Raw genomic sequence first — 21,667 nt, forward strand, 5'->3', positions numbered from 1 at the left:
CACAATATGAATGCATAATATACTCATTTGCATGTGTAAATGGTTGTATGGTGTATAATTGATTGTAGATTTTCCGGTAACAGATGTGGCATCTTGTAGCTTGGACCCGATAACCAGGTCGAGTATGGGGTGATACATTAGTACACTTTTTTTGTTTTTCTCACACACTATTGTACATCATACCTTAACCTCCTCCTTATCAACTTCTTTTGCATAATTCTTTCTCAATTAAAACATTACTCATTATTAGATGTGTTTGTGGGGTAGGCTGAGCTTAGACCAATTTAAAAAAAAAACTTTTTCAAGTCTGAGCCCAATTAGACTTGGCTCGTTGAAATGGTTTGTTTCATTATTTTTAAAAATTGATAAAATGTTTTATTTAAATTTAATTATAAGATATGTAAAATATTAATTTATAATTTACATAGTTTTTATTTTTTGAGCAGAATACTGCGAGTAACCTTTGAATACCTCTACTTATGGCTCACCTTTGAGTTATCAAGCATTGAACTTGTCATCATCATTCAAACTTCTCACTTAACTCTCTACACAAGTACAATCATCATCACACTTTAATCTCCCCATTTCCTTAATAACCAAACCAATTATTCCTAGCAAAATTAACAAAATTTTTATATATACTTTTCATACTTTTTTTATATTTTAATAAAATTTTAAGAAATTTTTTATTTTATAAACATATATTAATTTTAAAAATTTTGCAATTTTGATAATTTTCTATATCTTATTTATACTTTTTAAATAATTTCTAATTTTTATATTTTTATTTTTTAAATTAAGATGAAATAATGTAAAATAATAAAAATCAATTAAATCTTCACAAAATAATAAAAATTTAATTAAGCCTACATATCATTTTTCCATTCCAACCTGCCATGTACTCAATTTTCCATATTAGCTTGCCACCTTAGGTACCACATTAGCACTTAACCACCCATCAAGGGCTTTAATGGAAAAATAAATTCGAGGGGCTCAATTGGGTACAAATTATGATTCAAAGGGCTTAATTGGATGCACCCTTCAACGCTAGGCTTAGTTGATTTTTAAAATTATTTTTAGAAGACTTATTTGACATTTTAGCCATATAATTTTGCACTATTATAACATCATGATACAGGGGTAATTTAAAAACTTTACAAAATTTAATTTAACCAATTTTCAAATGAATCCACAATATATTTTTAGAATATTACTCCTATAAAAATGAGAGTGAAAGGAGTCCCTGCTAGTTTTGATCATGCTAAATGGAGTTTGAAATTTTGAGCTGTGTCATCCTAATAAAAATAAATAAACTAACAAAATTTTAGACCTACTAACCAAAAATATAATAGAAATATTTAGTTTAGCAGAGTAAACATTTATTATTTAAAATATAATGTTATTTTTTTCTATTTGCAGAATTATAAAAAATTAAATATATTAACTCTGATGAATAATAAGTATCATATTTTAAATGGTATAAGTTAACTTTATTAAAATTTAATTTAATTTGATTCTTTCTAATAATAAAAGGACTGATTTGATAAGATTGGTATAATAAAAGGGACCTTTAAGTAAGTTTTACCAATGAGAAAACATGAAGGGAGAGAAGGATATATATGGAAAAGCAATTGAAGAAGGAATAGGAGAGCATTTTCAGAATGACAATTACACAGTGTCTATAAACCAACTAACCTCAAAGCAAACATAGAATGTTAAAGACATAACTCGCCACTGGACTCAGTTATTAAACACCCAGTCGAAGCAATTCCAGGTCTCGATCTCCCCAGTTTTCAGCACTAATGGCGAAGCCCAGGTCTTCCCGCCTTCCGCCTCGGAAATCCTCATCCTCAATCATGTTTCTAGCCATGCTGGTCATCTTTACCTTCCTCATTTTGATTCTTTTGGGCCTCGGAATCTTTTACATTCCTAGCGGTGACCCCCGAAATTCTCCTAAGCCCAACGATTTGAGCTCCATTGTGCATAACGTCGTCGACAGGTTAGCTTTTTTTTTTTTTTTTAATTTTGGTTGTGTTGGAAGGCGATCTGATAATAACCGCGGTTGTTTTGAAGCCATTTTTTCTTTTTCCTTTTTTTTGAATTGCCAGAAGTTATGTTGATGAAGACAGAGGAGAGCAGTGGGTTGAAGCCATCTCTTGGGAGCCTAGAGCTTTTATCTACCATAATTTCTTGGTCAGTTTCTCAAGATTTTTGGATGAATATTTCACTTATTTTTTTTGTTCGTCTTCAATTTTATATTCAACTCTAACCGAAATAGTATTGCAATTGAAATTACTAGTGAAGCAAGCAATCTTCTTCTCTTTTTTTTTTGTAAGCTATTAGCCTTTTGATATTTCAAATTTCAAGCTTCACTTCTTGTATTCTAGTACTTGAAACTGAAAATGCAATGAGAATTATGTATAAAGAAATGTATCTTAAATATTCTTAGTAATTTGGTGGACGGATCCGTGTTATAAGATGATTTAATCCAAGTTGAAAGGGAAGGCAGATAAAGTTCATACTTTTAACATGTATCTTTTAGCTAATCCTAAACTAACTTCTAGTTGTAAAAAAATTGGCAGTCCATGGAGGAATGTGAATACCTGATTGATCTTGCCAAGCCTCGTATGAAAAAGTCAAAAGTTGTTGATAGTAAAACCGGCAAGAGTGAAGATAGTAGGTATGTAAGTATTACTGTGATTTCATATATAGTTTTATTTTTGTTTCTTCTTTAAATCTTCTATTATATTAGATGTCATGGATGTTTGCGTGCAGGGTACGTACAAGTTCTGGAACATTTCTACCTAGAGGACGTGATAAGATTATTAAGAGCATTGAGAAAAGGATTGCGGATTTTACCTTCATACCAGTTGGTCTGTACTAGTATCTGAATCTATCCAAATTTATCAGTCACACTCAATTGTTTTTAATGCCTTTACTAGTGTAATTTCTTCCTTAGGGTCTGCTTTAGATCAGTTTCTTTCTTTATGCTATACATGGTAGTAAAGTTACTCATGGCAACGCAATAATATGCAGAGCATGGGGAAGGACTTCAAGTTCTTCACTATGAAGTTGGCCAAAAATATGAGCCTCACTATGACTACTTCAAGGATGAGGTCAATACTAGGAACGGGGGCCAGCGCATAGCTACTGTCCTTATGTACCTGTAAGTACCATGAACATATAACATACCTTTCCTGTGTTTTATTATCCTAGTGCATTGTGTGGAAGTTCTCATTTGCTCTTTTTCTACTTTCTTTCACCGTTTTACAGCTCAGATGTTGAAGAAGGAGGAGAGACAGTGTTTCCTTCAGCAAAGGGGAACATCAGTGCTGTGCCTTGGTGGAATGAATTATCTGAATGTGGAAAGGGAGGACTTTCTGTGAGACCAAAGATGGGTGATGCATTACTTTTTTGGAGCATGAAGCCTGACGCAACTCTGGATCTGTTAAGCCTGCATGGTTAGTTCTAGTCACAAATTAAGTTGCTGCCAAGGGTCCTTTAATTCTTGGATGACATGACTCATGTCCCTCATCTGTCTTGTTGCATTACTTAATTTGTCACAAGTTAATATCAAATCTTCCCCCTTCTTTCTCTTCTTTTATTTTTTAGGATAATTTATAACTTACTATTTTAAGCTATCCAGGAGGCTGCCCTGTGATTAGAGGAAATAAGTGGTCGTCTACAAAATGGATGCGTGTCAATGAGTACAAGGTTTAAACAACCGTTATACAGGTAACCTTTTCTATCTAGTAATTCACTTATCAAAATTACAAATATACCAAAAGAAAAAAGCTCTATGCCAACCGGTACAGTATCGCCCATATTGATCTAGACCCCTTAAGTTAGGCTGATGATTATGAATCTTAATTTATACCAAATGCTATCTCGGGATGCATCTTAAATTGAGCATGATTCTGCATTAAACAAGAAGCAGGTTCATGAAATGGTATATCTAGATGATTTTAAAATGAATAAGAGTTGACCTGTCGGAACAGATTGCTGAAGGGACCTGATTTCTTCTTTGTTATGAGGAAGGGAACAGAAACCCCTATTCCTGCATTTGCCCCTCAATCTCCCATTGTTCTTGACACAGCTTTCATGAGGGTATTCATGCTAGCCTTGCCTGTAAATGATCTTCATACATAATCTTAAATCCTTCTTTTTTTGGTTCATAGTTGACAGAACTGACTTGGATTTCTTACTATCTTGAGTGTACGTTGGAAAGTTAAAGTAAGAGCTCCAGGGACCATTGTGCTTCGAGGATGGGGCAGTGCTTGGCCCTTTCCTCCATTTTTTGTGTAGTCGCAGTAGTGTGTTATCATGCTTACTTGGATTCATGCTCCAACCTTGTTTCTGTTCCTTATCTTTTTTAATTTCTTTCTGTTCCATTTTTTACCTCAGTAAAGCGATTTAATATTTTACTAGCACTATGCATTCAAAGTGTAATAATGCACAAGGACAGATGAGTATAATGACTATTAATGAGAATCAGGAAATTAGTGATATTGACAAAATCAGATTCCTTTCACATTTTCTATGCCCTGTGTGCCCTCCTTGAAAACTTCCATTTCTTGCAAATCACGGCATCAAATGGTAACACTTCTAACAGTAATCTCATTCAATGATTATAAAATCAGATAAGATTAAGAGATTTGCTTTGAAAGCGATAAGATTAAGAGACTGAATTCATTGAATCGCTGCAGATTTTTGGTTATCGGTTCAATTGGCAATTTCAATTGTAGTAAATCTAAACATTACGTAGATAATTAATAAAAATAATATTATAAAATCATAATTATTTATCAAAATAATATTTCCAAATTATTTACGAAAATATATTAAAAACAGTAATTTGGATTTTGATTTTTTTTATTTTTTTCAGCCAAAGGGAAGCCCAAGTTATCACAATTGATGACAGCTGACAATTTGATGTCAATTTAATCATGCACGGTTCGTTTCATATTATTTAAGTAATTAATCAATATTTTTATAATGTGTAAAAAGGACGATTTAATGACATGTCATTCAATAAAAAAATTGAGATCAACGTTTCTAACTTTTATCATTTGGGAAAAAATTAATAATAATAAATAACATATTTGTTTTTTTGGTTAAAATCTCCATTTTACAATATATGTGATAAAAAATTGGCACTAATTTTCAATTTAATTGATTTCATCAGTTGATCTTGGCTTTTCTGAACAATGTTTCCATTTTAAAAGCCTGGTGAAACTAAAAGCCTTGTATTATAACATCGAAATGTTACACAAGTTTTATTTTTGATTGGCTTGATTTGATCTTTTATCATTCTAACAGCTTAAAAAATCAACGTAAAACACATCCTGGATTGAAAGACAGTCGAGGTTCAATCCTGCTGACCTAATGTGACCATATTATGAGCCCTACTTCAAATCCCAAATATGAAGCATTTCCATATCGTTTAATTTGGAAGGATGGAATTAGGTTAACTCTGTTTCTTAGCTTCTTGGTAACGACGCCGTATTTCAACTTTAAAATCTGCAGCTGTTAGCGATAGAAATAAGTACAGAGCATAGGAAAGAGGTGTGGCCCGGGTTGATTGGTCGGCAATAATAACAAAGACATTAATACCATACGCATACCACATCCTCACGTAGACAGGACTGCCCAACCTCAATCGAGACGTACTCACATAGCTTACCTTTGTGGGAAACCATTAATTCCATAACAAGACGTTACAGTGACAGATGAAAAGATAAAAGACAAGCCAATATTATATATATATATATATATCCATGAATTAGTCATCATCTAATGTAATCAACACATCTTGGTTTAACAAAATTCATGCCTGCATTTTCTATTATCTGAAACTGGCATTGCCTTGCCTTCAATCCCAACCCACCTCTGTCTCCAATTTTTTATTCAACTTAAACTTTTGCTGCAAACTTAATAGTTTCAGTTCACAAACCCGATTTAAATATGCAGCAACCACGGTTATGAAATATTTCGTCAAACTCCGCAACCATAAATTACACAGCGTAATCACTGTTTTGAGCCGATCAAGTTCCTGATGACATACTGCAGAATGCCTCCGTGGTTGAAATATGCCAGTTCCACCTGCATTTTAGTTCAAGTAACCAATGCTTCCTTCAGTGAATCAGTGGGAAAGAAATTTGATTATTCAAGGATGGAGCACAGCTCCTTCAGCCTTTAACAAAAGCCAAGAAATGACAAAATTGTTTTCATATTAGTACGTACCTCTGTATCAAATCGTACAGTGCAGGTGAATGACCTGCCACTGTCTGTAGCCACTGTGACGTCTTGGCCAGGTCGAATTTCGCTCACACAGCTTGGAAGATCAATTGTGTAGCGCTCATGGCCAGTCAATCCAAGAGTGTCAGCATCCTCTCCAGACTTGAAACATAGGGGAATGATGCCCATGCCCACCAAATTACTACGGTGAATTCGCTCAAAACTCTTGGCAATGGCTGCTTTTACACCCTGAGTACATCATCATTAATGGCATTATTAGGAGAGCGCAAACTGCATAGAAATAGAGGAGCAAGATCTACAATTGTCGCTCAAGCCAGCAATGGTTCAGGAAACAATAACATATGTAAATATATAAACAAGCGCCATTGAATGGTGCATTCTTGTTAGTCAAACCAGCAACGCACCAATAACATTGGACCTTTTGCAGCCCAGTCTCGAGAACTTCCACTCCCATATTCAGCACCTGCCAAAATTATGGTATCCTGTCCTGCAGTCTTGTACCTCTGTTGATAAATAAAATTTAATTCTGTTACAATTCACTTATAAAAAGCCACTTTACGTGGAGAAGCTCAACAACTAATAAAAATATTTAAATGCAACTTCAACACGATGATTTCTGTAATATAAAAGCATTAACTTAATAGTTAATAGAACCCTCAAGCACGATAAGGTAAATGCTATTTTCTGCTAAAAACAATGAGATGAATGCTAGTCATACAAATAAATATGACGTCCTCAGATAGATCATAATGCACAGGTTATATTTTACTGGTAAGTCATAATATGTGAAACATATGCTGGATTAAGAGTAGAAATTTACCATGGCAGCGTCATACACAGATAGTTTCTCTCCAGTGGGGATATGAATTGTTTTAGGCCCAACTTCTCCTTTCAATAGTTTGTTCACAAGTCGGATATTTGCAAAAGTACCCCTGGCCATAATTTCATCATTACCACGCCGACTTCCATAAGAGTTGAAATCTCTTCTATCTACCCCATGCTCCAGTAGAAATTTGGCTGCAGGGCTATCTTTGTGGATGCTACCAGCAGGGGAGATGTGATCAGTTGTGATACTATCTCCAAAGTTAAGCAAGCAGTAGGCATCCTTCACTCCATGTGGACCTGGAGGTGACATGGTCATGTCCTTAAAGTAGGGTGGCTCATGGATGTAAGTTGATGTTGGGCTCCACGCATAAAGGCTACCAGAGGGTACAGATAACTGATTCCACATGGGATTTCCTTTGGTGATTGCTTCATATGTAGCTTTAAACATATCAGGCAGCACACTTGATTGAACAACCTGAGGACAGGACAACAATGGAAAACAGTATTAGTCCCTAATATTTTAAGCCTGGGAATAAGGGTAAGCATGCTCAGTAGCTCACATTAGCCACTTCTTCCCTAGAAGGCCAAATATCCCTGAAAAAGATCTTTTTTCCATCTTTCCCTGTACCAATGGGTTCTGCCTCAAAATCAATATCTACCTGCAACATTGTGTCTAATGAGAAATATTCTTGATCTTAAGAATAAACAAGTGAATGAATAAAGAAAGAGGTTAAAAATTAAGCGGCTAAATTATGATAACAAGAAGACATCATAGATGGTATACAACTCAATTTCAAGAACATAAATTCATGAACGGAGATCCAATTATAATAACATGAAGGTACATACAGTGCCAGCAAGAGCATAGGCAACAACAAGAGGAGGAGAAGCAAGATAGTTAGCCCTTGTCAAAGGGTGTACACGTCCTTCAAAGTTTCTGTTTCCTGACAACACAGCTGCAGCAACCATATCTGGACGCATGTAGAAAACAGCCAATCTGTCAGCTTCAAGCATTCTTATGCAAGTATAACCAAGTATATTCTTGTTAAAAAATTTACCATTTTCAGAGATAGCGGATGCCACAGATTCATCAATATCTCCGGAATTCCCAATACATGTAGTGCATCCATATCCAACTATATGAAACCCTAACTGATTCAAATACCTCTGCAAGCCGCTGCAGTGAATTACTGAGTTAGCAATATGAAATAAAGAAGAGCATTTATCATATGGACAATATACTCCTCCAGATTAATAAGAAGTACCTCTTCTGCAAGTATTTGGTTACAACCCCAGAACCTGGAGCCAGACTTGTCTTGATCCATGGCTTGACCTGTTAAAGGAATGATCCAAAAATATGCAACAAGGCTTATTGCTCCGAAAATTGTACCGTATAAACATTCTGGCTAGAAAAAGTTACCTCAAAACTTCTAGGTCAAAATATCATTTTAAGGCAAAACAAAAAATTCATATTTTTCCATCGAATAATGTGCTATTTTAAAAGCAATTAACCTAAAAGAAAAATTTCTACCTTTTAATAACATAAACCTTGGAGATCTTCCTGAGAATAATGGTTGAATTTTACAATTTTAAGAGTAGCTCATACTGGCAATGTTCAAAAATATGAAACAGCAATCAAGGGCCATCTAACGTAGTTGATCTAGCACTTCTGATTTTCTCATTATCAATTACTTCAATGATGAAAAGATTAATACATGTAGACATAAAGGAAAGCAGAGAAAGTCTACCTCCAATCCTAATTCACAGGCCTTCTTTGCTACCAGAGCAGCTCCAAGCATCACACTAGGATTTGAAGTATTTGTGCAACTAGTAATAGCAGCTATAACCACATCTCCATGCCTCAATTCTGCTGGAGTCCCATGAAATGAAAACTTTGCAACCTTATCCTGAGATTCCTTTGGTATAGCAAATCCCTGTAACAAGAGATGAGGGGAACATGAACAAGGGAAGAGAACAGTAGAGGAGGAGGATGCAATAAACAATTTTTTTCAGCTCCTCTTTTAGTAAGAGAATATTCAGGGACCAGACAGTTCTTATTATATGATCAGATTATATACCATTTTCACACTGTTCAAGAATTCATCATTTGTGTCTAAGCATCACACTCAAGTTTTAGAATAATCAAATAATATCATCCCACCTTTAATAGTAGATTTGAAGAGTTTTATTTTGTATGCACATAGTAATCTTAATATTTAAATGTCCCCATCACCACTTCAGTGTTCCAAGAAGCACACTCTTCCCAAATTTATAAAGATCATACCTTAAATCCAACCCTGTTGTCTAAGCATGCATGCCAATCTGCTTTCATTTCTTTCAGAGGAACTCGATCATGAGGCCTGCAATAGAGCAATCATATACTCAGACAAACCTTAATCACAGGAATACCAAAAATTAAACAAGAATTTTCATTTTAGAGAAGATTGCAGTTTCTAGAAATAAAAAAAAATAAAACTTTACCTCTTGGGCCCTGATATACATGGTTCAACTTCCTCAAGTTTCAATTGCAGGTAGGAAGAGTACACTTTCTCAATCTGAGGCTGAGTTTAGGAACAAATTCTTAGTTGGGAACTGTATGCTGAAAATTTTTTACTCAAAAAAGAAAGAATCTAGGGAATATTTACCTCATTGTAGTCCACAAACATGTTATTGGCCCGTAAATAAGATTCTATCATTGCAATCTACATGATTGTAGATAAGTCAGTAAACTAAAGGTCGATGCATCAAATGAAACAAAGATTTTTTTCTAAGGGGCTTACAGTCTCATCACTCCTGCCAGTCAATTGCAGATATTGCAGGGTGACATGATCCACAGGGAAAAACCCCATGGTTGCACCATACTCAGGAGACATGTTGGCAATAGTTGCACGGTCTGCTAATGACAATTCACTCATGCCTTCCCCTGTATAAGGATAGAGGGATACATTTACGAATAGATAAAAGTAGCACAAGAAGCAAAGAATAAGTTACCACAGTGTTTGTATTGAAGACCATACCATAGAATTCGATAAACTTGCCAACAACCCCATGCTTCCTCAGCATTTGAGTAACTGTCAACACCAAATCGGTAGCTGTCACACCATCCCTCAACTTTCCTAATAGTTTAAACCCAACAACACCTGGCAAGACCATGCTCATGGGCTACATGCAAAAAAGGCAAGTGTACAATCATTAACTAAGGAGTTTTACTAATCAAAATTAAAGTTCATGCTTTCAGCAATGTACTAAGAGAAAAAAGAAATTTATTAATGCTAATTGGACACTTAGCCACATAAATAGCTCCATAAATTTTCTTTTTCTTCCTTCCCCATCCTTTCCCTCTTTTTGTAATACGTAACCTATTAATAAGTGGAGTAAGTAATTAACCTGGCCGAGCATGGCGGCTTCAGCTTCTATACCACCAACTCCCCAGCCAGCAACACCCAAACCATCAATCATAGTTGTATGAGAATCTGTTCCAACAACGCTATCAGGGTAAAGCACGCCATTTGTGTTGAAAACGACTCTTCCAAGATACTCTAAATTGACCTGTAAACCAAGAATAGAGAAACTTGTTTAAGGAATAAGGACACAAAATGCCAGTAAACACATGTATTCTGTTTTCTTACTAAAAAAAGCCTATCAATAGCAGTATGAAATTCCTTTCCCCCTTAACACTATAACAAATCATTTGCAACAATAGTAGCATTGATTTATTTATTTACAGCCAATTAAGAACTGATTTTGATCTCTTAATGTAGCATAAAAAATGCTTGTTACCTGATGTACGATTCCTGATCCGGGGGGGACAACAAGCATGTTATCAAATGCATTAGAACCCCACTTGAGGAAAGCAAATCTTTCTTTGTTCCGTTGGAATTCAAGTTCCATGTTTGCTTGCACTGCATTTTCCGATCTTGCCACATCAACCTGAACTGAATGATCAATAACAAGATCTACAGGAACCTGCAAACATCATAATTTCATAATAAACCAATGATTAGAACAGTTTTCCAGGTTACAAAATCACAATTTAAAAAATTAAACATTGCTTTGATTAGTCCAATAGCACCCCTAAAACTAAGCGCATAACTTACCAAGGGATTTATTTTATTAGAATCACCACCAAGCTTGTTCATAGCATCTCGCATGCAGGCGAGATCAACAACAGCAGGAACACCAGTAAAATCCTGAAAAAAAAAAGAGAAAAAAATGAATCAGAGAATATTAGAAAACAAGTATTCCTAGCAATGCAAGTTAGCATTAAAAATAATTCATCATTATCTTTAACACAATACCATCGTGGTAAAATTTCGGATAACCAACAGACCTGAAGAAGCACTCGACCTGGCTTAAACGGAATCTCAACTTGTTTGGGAGATGTGTTCTCCCAGTCAATGATCTTCTCAACATCCTCACTCTTAACTTGAAACTCATCGCAGTTACGGATTGCGGATTCAAGAAGTATTTTAATAGAGTAAGGAAGTTTATCTGCACAACAAGCATCAAAATCTCAAATCAACCAAAAGATAACAGGCTTTGTTTGATTGAAGATAAAGAAACACGAAAAAGAAAAAGTGAAAAGCGAGCTTCTTCGGTTTGAATAATATCAGATTAGCTTAAAAAACGCATTGATTTAATTCATTTCATACACTTGATTCCCTTTCCTACTACTAATCGGCAATCAAACGAAGTTTAAAATCTAAAAGAAGAAACTAACCGATCCTTGGATCATTGAGAGCAGGTAAAGAATAGTATTTGCCGAATTCACCACCCTGTGGCTTCTCCAAAGTCTTCAAAATGGAATTGAAAGGATTTGCTGAAGCTAAAATTGAAGTCCCAAAACCAGTTAGATGAGTCTATATCTCTAAAAAAGTAGAAAAAACAAGAGAAGAATGAGAAAAAGGAAACTGATATCATTCGAGTAGCGTACTTACCCATGGTAATCAGCCAATAAACGATTGATTGATGAAAGCAAAGCGAGATCTAAAAGGGAATGTGAGATTCGAGTTGAAGGCAGGGGTAGGTGAGGTTTCGTTCTCTGTGAACTCAACCAAACACATGCACTTTAAAATGATTTTTTTTATATTTTTTTATTATTTTATATAAGATAATGCTGAGTAGGAGAGCGAAAAGGCTTGAGGAAAAAAATCAAAGCAAAATTAGGATATCTGAGAATACGAAGTGGTCTGCTTTGTCGTATTTGTATATTCCAATATATTCTGATCTGATCTGAGTTGATCCAATTACTTTTTATTTCTTTATTTTTCTTTTTAATATTTTTTTATTAACTTTCAACAGCTTTTGGCTTGTGCTTGGCAAATGCCTCTCACGAGTTTATCATTTTTTTTTCATTTAAGCCCTTAAACATTTTGCTTTATTTAAATTTACATTTATATTAAATTTTAATGGGTTTTTACCTCAATATTATAAAAAATTTATACACCAAAATAGTTTGTCAGTCAGATTAATTATGAAAATTGTATGTTTTTTTAGGTCGTGCCTATCTGACAGGCATAACTGATTTTTTTAATATTAAATTTTTTTTTTCGTTTAAAAAATTATTATTATATATATATATATTTTTTTTCGGGTTAGTATACAACCCGTGTATGTGGAAGTATACATACATGTTGTACCTACCTGACAGGCTCAACTAGTTGAGCCTATCTGACAGGCACGACTAGTTGTGCCTTCGCACAACTAGTGGAGCCCACATGCTTGATTTTTCCCTATATATTCCCCCGAAAATCAAATGAAGAACATACAGAAAATTTAGCAGTAAAATAGAAGTAAGAAGAGAGTGAGAAGAAGGAAAGAAAGGAAAGCAAGAAGAAGGATAAGGTATTTTAATTTATTTATTTTAAATAGGATGTAGAATTTTGTTAGAAATTTTATTATTTAAAAGTTTGTTAGATTAATAATTTTGTTAGCTTCGAATAAAAATTTTGCATTAAAAATTTTATGTAACTTTTTGCTATTCAAACTATTTTGAGAATTTTGAAATTTTTTTAACAGATCTAGTATTGAATATGGCGAATCAGTTTTTCGTATGCGTCTATTTTGATGGAGAAATTTTGACAACAAGCGTAGGATGTATATTTGAATGTCGCAAACAAGTAGCAATGAGATTCAATAGAAATATCTTTTTTGATGATATGAAGGAAAAAATTAGTGAAAAAATTTATAAACGTTGTGGGAGAAGGATCTCGAAACTTTTCTACAAGTTTCTAGTTTCGACGGATCCCATAAAATTTACCGAAATGGAACTTGTAGACGATGAAGACGTGGAGACAATGGTCGCTCTTTATTGTGGGACTTGGAGCAACCAAAATGCACCGATTCAGTTATTTGCTGAGTTAGCTGGTGTGGAGGAAACTGAAGATGCCACTCCATTAGGTGAAGAAGATAGAGCTCAAGAACCGTGTATGGTGGTTCCGGTACCATACGTTGGTAGTCAATCAACTATACATGGGATCGACATTGATCTTAATGCTGCACCCGAGACTGCTGTGGTTGGTGATGATGTATATCATAGTAGTGATCCTTCTGATCATGAAGTCGATAGTGAAAGTGATCCCGACGTGGATGAGGTCCCGGATGATATTGACGATGAAGGCGTGAATGAGGAAGTAAATGTTAATGCGTCTTCAGTCGGGAATCAGATTCGTCGTATTGTGATACATAATAATCCTGGGGTATACATGTCTCGGATAGACCCCGATGCGGCGCATGTAGCCGAGTTCCTAGAGTACCCTGAAATACAATCTGCTCATCCGATGGCCGTATATTCTGATCCTGAGTAGTTGTTTGTGGGTCAGAGATTCGAAAATAGGAAGATTGCGTATTTGCCATTAAACGGTATAGTATGAATATATCAGTAGACTATAAAGTCATCGTGTCTAAACCGACATTATATATTGGAGAGTGCTAGAAGTCAGCGGAAAGCTGCAATTGGCGGATACGAGCTGCATTTATCCAAAAGTCGCAGATGTGGGAGATACGAAAATTTGTTGGGCCTCACACATGCACTTCATCACGTATGACAGAAGATCATCGAAAACTTGATTCCAAAACTATCTATATGTGCATCATGCCAATGGTTGAAGACATGCCGACCATTAAGGTTTCGGTACTGATTGTAGAAATACAGGCACAATTACAGTATCGAGTGTCATACCGGAAGGCATGGATAGCTAAACAGATGGCAATGGAGCAATTGTACAGAGATTTCGATGCATCATATAATGAGTTGTAGGGATGGATTGCCGCTATGAGGGAGTACGTACCAGGGACTGCCATTGAGTTGCAGACACAACCTTATTATGGCCCGGATGAGCAACTACAATTGAGAAAAAGAATTTTCCAACGGATTTTCTGGACGTTTGATCCATGTGTACGTGCATTTCCCCACTGCAAGCCGTTTGTGAAAGTAGATGGGACATGGCTATACGATAAATATACACAGATTTTACTTCTTGCGATTGCTCAGGACGGGAACAATAACGTGCTCCCGATTGCATTTTCCATCGTAGATAAAGAGAATATGGAGTCGTGGGAATTCTTCCTTACAAACCTGCGGAGGTATGTTGTTAGTAATGATAGTATTTGCATCATCTCCGATAGAGGGAAAGGATTAATTGCGCCATTAGGCGTTCGGTGTGCCATGGAGATCATTTCTTGCATTCGGCACATTGCGTCTAACTTTCATCGAGATTATAAGAATGCAGACTGGAAAAAACAAGTTGTGAAAATGGGTAAAGAATAACCTTATCCTTTCAATATATAACCTAATGTTTTGTGATGAGACTGTAACTTATATTTTCTTAATACATACACAGCGTACGAGCTTGAGCCACACATTTTCCAGAAAAGGATGACTCGGCTTGAGAATGACATGGAAGGTCAAACGAACACATTTTTCCGACAATGGTTGGGTACCATAGAGCCGTGGTAATAGGCTCAAAGTTTTGACGAGGGCTTTCGTTAAGGTCAAATGACTACAAACTTAGTGGAGGGCATCAACGCTGTGTTATTAAAAACACGACATCTTCCGATTTCATCTGTCTTCTCGGCTACATTCTACAGGTTGGCTACCTTGATGCCAAGAATGGGTCAGCAACAAGTCAACCAGATAGAGGCAGGACACGTGTTTGTCGAATATGTCAGGGATGCAATGGTTGCAAACCGTCAGATGGCGAGGTCGATGAATGTAGAAGTATATTCACGACGTAATGAAACGTTTCGCGTTACAGAGACCATCGGTCGTCGACCCGGTATACCACCTAGGTCCTACAGAGTTGATCTCCAAAATAGACGGTGCGATTGTAGGAGGTTCTAGACACTTCATTATCCTTGTGCACATGTTGTAGCAGCTTGTGCTAAAGTCTTGCTCAATGTGGATCAATTTATCGATGAAGTGTATACCCTCGAATGCACGTTGCGTGTATGGGAGAATGAGTTTCCCGTGCTTCCTGACCTATCTACTTGGGAGGTTCCTCCGATGACATTCGAGCTTGTCCCAGACAAAGGGTTGCGTAGGAACCCAAAAGGTCGTCCGCAATCATCTAGAATCTGTAATGAAATGGACATTAGAGAGAAATCCGATGGGAAGTTGTGTAGAGTTTGCAGATTACCAGGTCATAATCGGAATAAATGCCCGCTCCGAAACTACCATATTGGACAATCGTCACGATCAGATAGAAATTAAGATTTTGTTAATTACATGTTGGAAGAAAAAGTCCCACCGAGTAGTATTAAATGGATTTTTTAAGCATTTTAAAATTGATTGTTTTTAATACTCCTCTTTTTTTGCAATTATGCACTTCAACCCAAGCAAATCCAAAATTCGCCTTCGAAGCACATGTTTATATACAATTTACATACTTACTCCGGGTGAAGCATGATTATTTGTGTTCATACATACTTAACTCGGATTTATTATGTATTTCATTTATTATTATAATAACATTCTTCAATCGGGGAAATGATAACTATCCTTTGTAATTAATGATAAAAAACTCATTACATAAATAGTCATTACATAATTTGCCAAAAAATTTATTACATAAAAAAGGAAGTTATTTATATTACAAAACCCCTTAAAATTGATGGTTTGATGGTGTGGTTCTAGGGGTATACTTTTGTGGAGCCCGACGTTCACGTTGCGGATAACTACGACGATCAACGTTCTCTTCATCTGTATGTGGGGGTGTGTGAAATATAGACGAAAAATCATATGTCTCAAACGCCATCGATGAACTTGAACAGAAAGGAGTAGAATATGGAGGTGGATATGGGCCGGGAGGAGTAGAGTACGGCGATGGATACGGCTCTGGAGGAGTTGAGTACATAGGTGGATACGAAGTGGAAGGAGTAAATCTTGAGATAAATATGAGTGGGATGGTGAGAATCTTGAGGTGGTAGTGGTGAAGATATCAAACTTTGAATGATATCCGTGGCCCGAGGAGCCCGAGAAATAGTCATCGCCCCCTAAATCTGGATGATAAGAACTACCTCCAGAGTGTAGTTCCGGCTCTGGCTCCTGCTGTGGCTCCGGCTCTGGTGCATGATTCGGATCTGGAAGATGTTGCCCAATTCGTGTCGTATGTGGGGGGACTACCATCGACCGCCAACCAAACAAAGATGCTGCTGATCCGAACCCGGCTAACTCTAAGAACGGTATTAGGCGTTCATCTGGCTGAAACCCTATACTATTAACACGGCCTCTCAATACGCGGTACGACTCCTGACATTATTATATTAGCGAAATAATTAATACAATATAATTTAATTCAACAAATAACATGACTATGAAATAAAAATTTTATTACCCTCTCCTTAATGGTACTTGATATGTGATTTGTATTATCAATCAAAGAACCCATTTGTTACAAATCGCAATTAAAAAAATAAATTCAGTTTTTCTTATTTCAAAAGATACAATAAATTTTTTCAAATTTTAGAAATAAACACATAAATATCTCATAATTTCTCATTTTTACCTACAATTTTTTATGTTAGATAACAATAATAATATAATTAAAAACAAATAAACTATCTAAATATAAAAAACATACTAATTAAAAAAAAAGAATTAGAAACATACCTAATTAGAAGAACTTCCAAATAACCTATAAAATTATGTAACAACAAATTTAATCAACATTTCAATACATCAATAAAAATTATCAAATAAATATATAATAATATAAAATTACATTATATAAAAATTACATTAAAAATCACAAAACACTAAACTATAAACACTAACAATTTATAATCATATACTAACACAAAATAACTATAAAATTATTTTTTAAATACATTACTTAAAAAAATCACAATACATTAATACACACTAAACCACTAAACACTAACAATATATAACCTAATCTTAAATTACTAATAAAATAGCTATAAAATTTTAAAATATATTACAAAAAAAATTACAATACACTAATACACTAAACCAATAAACACTAAACACTAAACACTAATAAATTATATAACCTAATCTTAAATTACTAATAAAATAGCTATAAAAATATTTTTTAAAATATATTACTAAAAAATTACAATACGTTAATACTAAACGACTAAATACTAACAATTTATATAACCTAATCTTAAATTACTAATAAAATAGCTATAAAATTATTTTTTAAAAATATATTACTAAAAAATCACAATACACTAATACACTAAACTACTACACACTAACAATTTATATAACCAAATCAATTATAATTTTTTTAAAATATATTATTACTAAAAAATCACAATACACTAATACACTAAACACTAACAATTTGTAACCTAATCCCATAAATTATTAACAAAACAAATAACTATAACAAAATACAAAAAAAAACTAATAATTTATAACCTAATCATAAACTACTAACAAAATAATTATACAATTTTTAAAAAATTTTACATACTAAAACTCACAAAACACCATAATTTTATAATAAATTACTAAAATAATACATTACTTTTTTTTCTTCTTCTTCCTTCTTCTCCTTCTCCTTCCTCTCCTTTCTTTCTCACCTGTAGATGCTTCAATATAGGGGGGGACCATGCTTATAAGGTCCCCCATAAAATTTTTTTTTCTCATGAGTGATAAGACTCATGCATGAGAAAAAATGGGCAACATGCAGGGGGGAGACAGCAGCAGCAGGGGGTGTTGTGCCTACCTGTCAGGCACGACTAGTCGTGCCTACCTGACAGGCTCGACCCGTTTCGGGTATTTTTACCCGTATAAAACTCGTATTTTTATATATATATATATATATATATAAATATTAAAAAAATAATATAATAATAATTTTTTAAACGAAAAAAAAATTTAATATTGAAAAAATCGGTTGTGCCTGTCAGATAGACACGACCTAAAAAAAATATCATTTTCGTAATTAATCTGACTGACAACCTATTTTGGTGTATAAATTGTTTTTTATAATATTGAGGTAAAAAACTCAAATTTTAATTCATACTTAAATAAATACTTCGATTTGTCGCTTTATCTAAATAAACCCTTGTATTTTTTTCTGGTACAACCATACGTAAGATAAATCCTTATGCTTTTTTAACTTGCTCAACAGTTTTAAATTTAAGATTCAAATATTTCTATCTTTTCCAACTATTTATCGGTAATTTTATATTCTTTTATTACAACTAAATAAACTTTGAAATTTTAATTGCTACTCACTCAAATCAATTCTTTAACCTTTGGCATATACCCAACTAATCCATCATTAGTTAAAAGTGAAGTTGATCCTTCTTTCTTATATTTTTATTTACTTTATACTTTCAGTTTTGATCTTCATTTAATATGAAATTTAAATAACTAAAAATCATTTTAAGTATAAAAATTTTATTTATTATATACATTCTCATATTCCATGCTCCATCTTTCGGTTTAGTCTCCTTCATAAATGAGATGGATAAAGCTTAATTCTAATGGAGCGGTCTTACCTTCTGTGAAACATACTTCTATTGAAGGACTTCAAAGGGGTTCAAATGCAAATTGGTTATGTGAGTATGTGATGAGCTTCGGCAATGAATTAATTTTTAAAGTTGAAATAAGAGCGATGCTTGAAGGTCTTTTCATAATATGGGGAAAAAGCTTAGAAATGTCAAAGTTGAATGTGATAATACATTTTTGGTTGAATTGGTTTTAGGAGGGAGAAGCGCCAATAGTAGTTTAGTGGAATTAAGATTACTACATAGTTGCTGCGTAGGAAATGTGAAGTAAATCATATTACGACGGATTAAAATGAAGTTACGGATCACATAGCTAAATATGTTGTAATAGGAAACTCCTCGCTCCAATTGTTTGAAGCTCCGCCAAATTCGGTAAAAAATGTATTGATTATTGATTGTAATGGCTCTAATTTAATTTAATATGGACGGGTTGATATAGTTGTTTTATGTTGTGTTTTTTCTACCAAAAAATTAATAAAAATAGAGGCGTGTAAGCATAATTAATTAAAATGAAATCTATAAATTTTAATAGACAATCGATTGAATTGTATATACATTCAGAATTATATATTATTTCTAAAATCAATAAACGTTGAACAAAAAATTTTACAAAACTAATTAATGATTTAATATTTTTGAAATAAATTTTTGAAGTAGTATTTTGAAATTATTAAACGTTAAATATTTTGAAAATACAATATAAGGAATAATAGCCTACATTTATACTACAATGGCTTAGTTAAACATACGTCAAAGATTAAAGTTGATTTGGGTAACAATTAAAATTTAAGGGTTTATTTGGACGTAATAAAAGTATAATGATTTATTTAAATAAAGTAACAAAATTTACGGGCTTATTTCGATCTCAATTTAGGTTATTAGGATGTAATAGAAGTACAAGAATTTATTTTATTAAACTAACAAAGTTTAAGGACTTATTTAATATATTACCCTAAATAATAATGATGTAAAAAAAAAGTACATGAGCTGGGCCAGTCCAAGGCCCATTAGTTTGCATATAATATGAGGTGGTAATAATAACAATAATGATCTCTTCATTTTGTTATTTTCCTTCAAAACATGACAGCTTACTTGTAACTTTACGTCTAAAATTGTGTATAAGTCGGTTCCTAGCAACAAAAGGCATAAGCCTTAAAATTTTACTAACATTTTATACAAATGTTTAGAATTATTCATAGTCTCTTCTCAATCCTTCAATAAAAGGTTAAATGCGCTTCAAAACGCTTGAACTCACGTCTTCCTATATAGACAATAATGTTAATACCAATTGAGCTAAGACTCAATTGATTAGTGAGTTGTTATAATAATACATCATGACAGTAATGAATGAATAATAATAATAATAAGCAAATTTTAGAGAATAGACACAATATTGGTTATATAGTTTAGTCACAAATCTACATTTGCGTTACATCAATTTAGAGAGTGAAATTATAATACAATATAATTTCATTCCGTACATTTCTCAATAACAATCTAATCTACTTATGAGGTTATATTCACACTAAAAATGGTGGGAATAAAAAATAATTATTTAGCACTAAAGATTAGTTCTTAGTTTTTTATAATAAAAAATTACTTCCTTGTTTGAACAAAATAGTGCACTCATCAATCTCCAAATTCGAAGGAAGCAACCCCTTATAATGCAGTGTGGAACCAATTACCTCTTCTCAAATAACTCGTCAAATAAATGATGGGATACTAAAGCATATCTCAAAAAATCTTTGAAGGCTACTATTGAGAATATATGATATTTCAATAATGGTTGTTCTAGGCACATGACTAAGAATAGAAGTTATCTTAAAAAATTTCAAGAGAATCATGAAGACAGGATGACCTTTGGTGATGGTAAAAAGGGAAGAATTATTGGGAAATGAGTCTTGAATGTTAAAGGAATGCCACAACTTGAAAACGTGTTCCTTGTGAAAGGTTTGAAAACCAACTTGATTAGTATAACTAACTTTGTGACTAAGGAATGTTGGTGAACTTCACAAAGAAAAGCTGCAAGGTAACTAGAAAATCTAAAGAACTTGTTATGGAGTGAGATTGGGCATTCGACAATTGTTATAATTTGGTTGAATTTATGATTTACAATCGTCCCAGCTCTTTAGACCTTGAGCTATGGCATGAAAGGCTAGGTCATATACACTTTAAAGGCTTGTGGGATACAATGTTGTTAAAGGGTTGCCAAAGATAGGGAAGCTATTACCAAAGTTTATGGTGAAATTGTGAAGGGAAAACAATAATGTGAATTGCACCACTAATTGCAACTAGTTAGAACAATTAGATCACTTGAACTACAACACATGGACTTGATGGGGCCTATGTAAACAAAAGCCATGAATGGTAAATGCTACGTTCTAGTTTATTAGATGAATATTCAAGGTTAACTTAGGTGAAGTTCCTTCAAGAGAAATCAAACACATTTGATGCTTTTAAGAAGTTGCGTAAGAAGTTGATGAATGAGAAAAGTCAATTGGTTGGAGAGATGTTAGAATCAAGAGTAATCATAAAATAGAGTTCAAGAATGAAGAATTCTTTGAATTTTGTGACAATTTAGGCATCCGACATGAGT

At 33.8% G+C, this 21,667-nt stretch overlaps 2 protein-coding genes across 4 annotated transcripts; one reads left to right on the forward strand and one right to left on the reverse strand.

Annotated features, from left to right (window-relative positions):
• Window positions 1–1,623: 1,623 nt before the first annotated feature.
• On the forward strand, window positions 1,624–4,517 carry LOC108477229 (probable prolyl 4-hydroxylase 10). Of its 2 annotated transcripts, none has more exons than XM_017779718.2 (8): window positions 1,624–1,999; window positions 2,109–2,193; window positions 2,583–2,680; window positions 2,776–2,873; window positions 3,037–3,166; window positions 3,274–3,461; window positions 3,647–3,735; window positions 3,999–4,517. In XM_017779718.2, exons 1-7 carry the CDS (start codon window positions 1,803–1,805, stop codon window positions 3,718–3,720), a joined length of 870 nt encoding a protein of 289 aa, XP_017635207.1. In that variant the 5' UTR covers window positions 1,624–1,802; the 3' UTR covers window positions 3,721–3,735; window positions 3,999–4,517. The 2 variants fall into 2 exon arrangements, with proteins under 2 accessions (XP_017635207.1, XP_017635206.1); XM_017779717.2 differs by having other exon boundaries at window positions 4,179–4,517.
• A 1,167-nt stretch (window positions 4,518–5,684) lies between these two features.
• LOC108479341 (aconitate hydratase, cytoplasmic) lies at window positions 5,685–12,327 on the reverse strand. Of its 2 annotated transcripts, none has more exons than XM_017781881.2 (20): window positions 12,021–12,327; window positions 11,804–11,908; window positions 11,414–11,574; window positions 11,181–11,273; window positions 10,864–11,049; window positions 10,471–10,632; window positions 10,101–10,245; window positions 9,864–10,006; window positions 9,729–9,785; window positions 9,565–9,644; window positions 9,368–9,443; window positions 8,832–9,017; window positions 8,349–8,416; window positions 8,142–8,260; window positions 7,933–8,054; window positions 7,644–7,742; window positions 7,079–7,558; window positions 6,663–6,761; window positions 6,244–6,486; window positions 5,685–6,102 (listed from the first exon to the last, which is right to left on the reverse strand). In XM_017781881.2, exons 1-20 carry the CDS (start codon window positions 12,022–12,024, stop codon window positions 6,028–6,030), a joined length of 2,703 nt encoding a protein of 900 aa, XP_017637370.1. In that variant the 5' UTR covers window positions 12,025–12,327; the 3' UTR covers window positions 5,685–6,027. The 2 variants fall into 2 exon arrangements, with proteins under 2 accessions (XP_017637370.1, XP_017637371.1); XM_017781882.2 differs by having other exon boundaries at window positions 11,804–11,902; window positions 12,021–12,167.
• Window positions 12,328–21,667: the final 9,340 nt, after the last annotated feature.

Source organism: Gossypium arboreum, chromosome 12 (genome assembly GCF_025698485.1).
Source record: "Gossypium arboreum isolate Shixiya-1 chromosome 12, ASM2569848v2, whole genome shotgun sequence".
NCBI lineage: Eukaryota > Viridiplantae > Streptophyta > Magnoliopsida > Malvales > Malvaceae > Gossypium > Gossypium arboreum.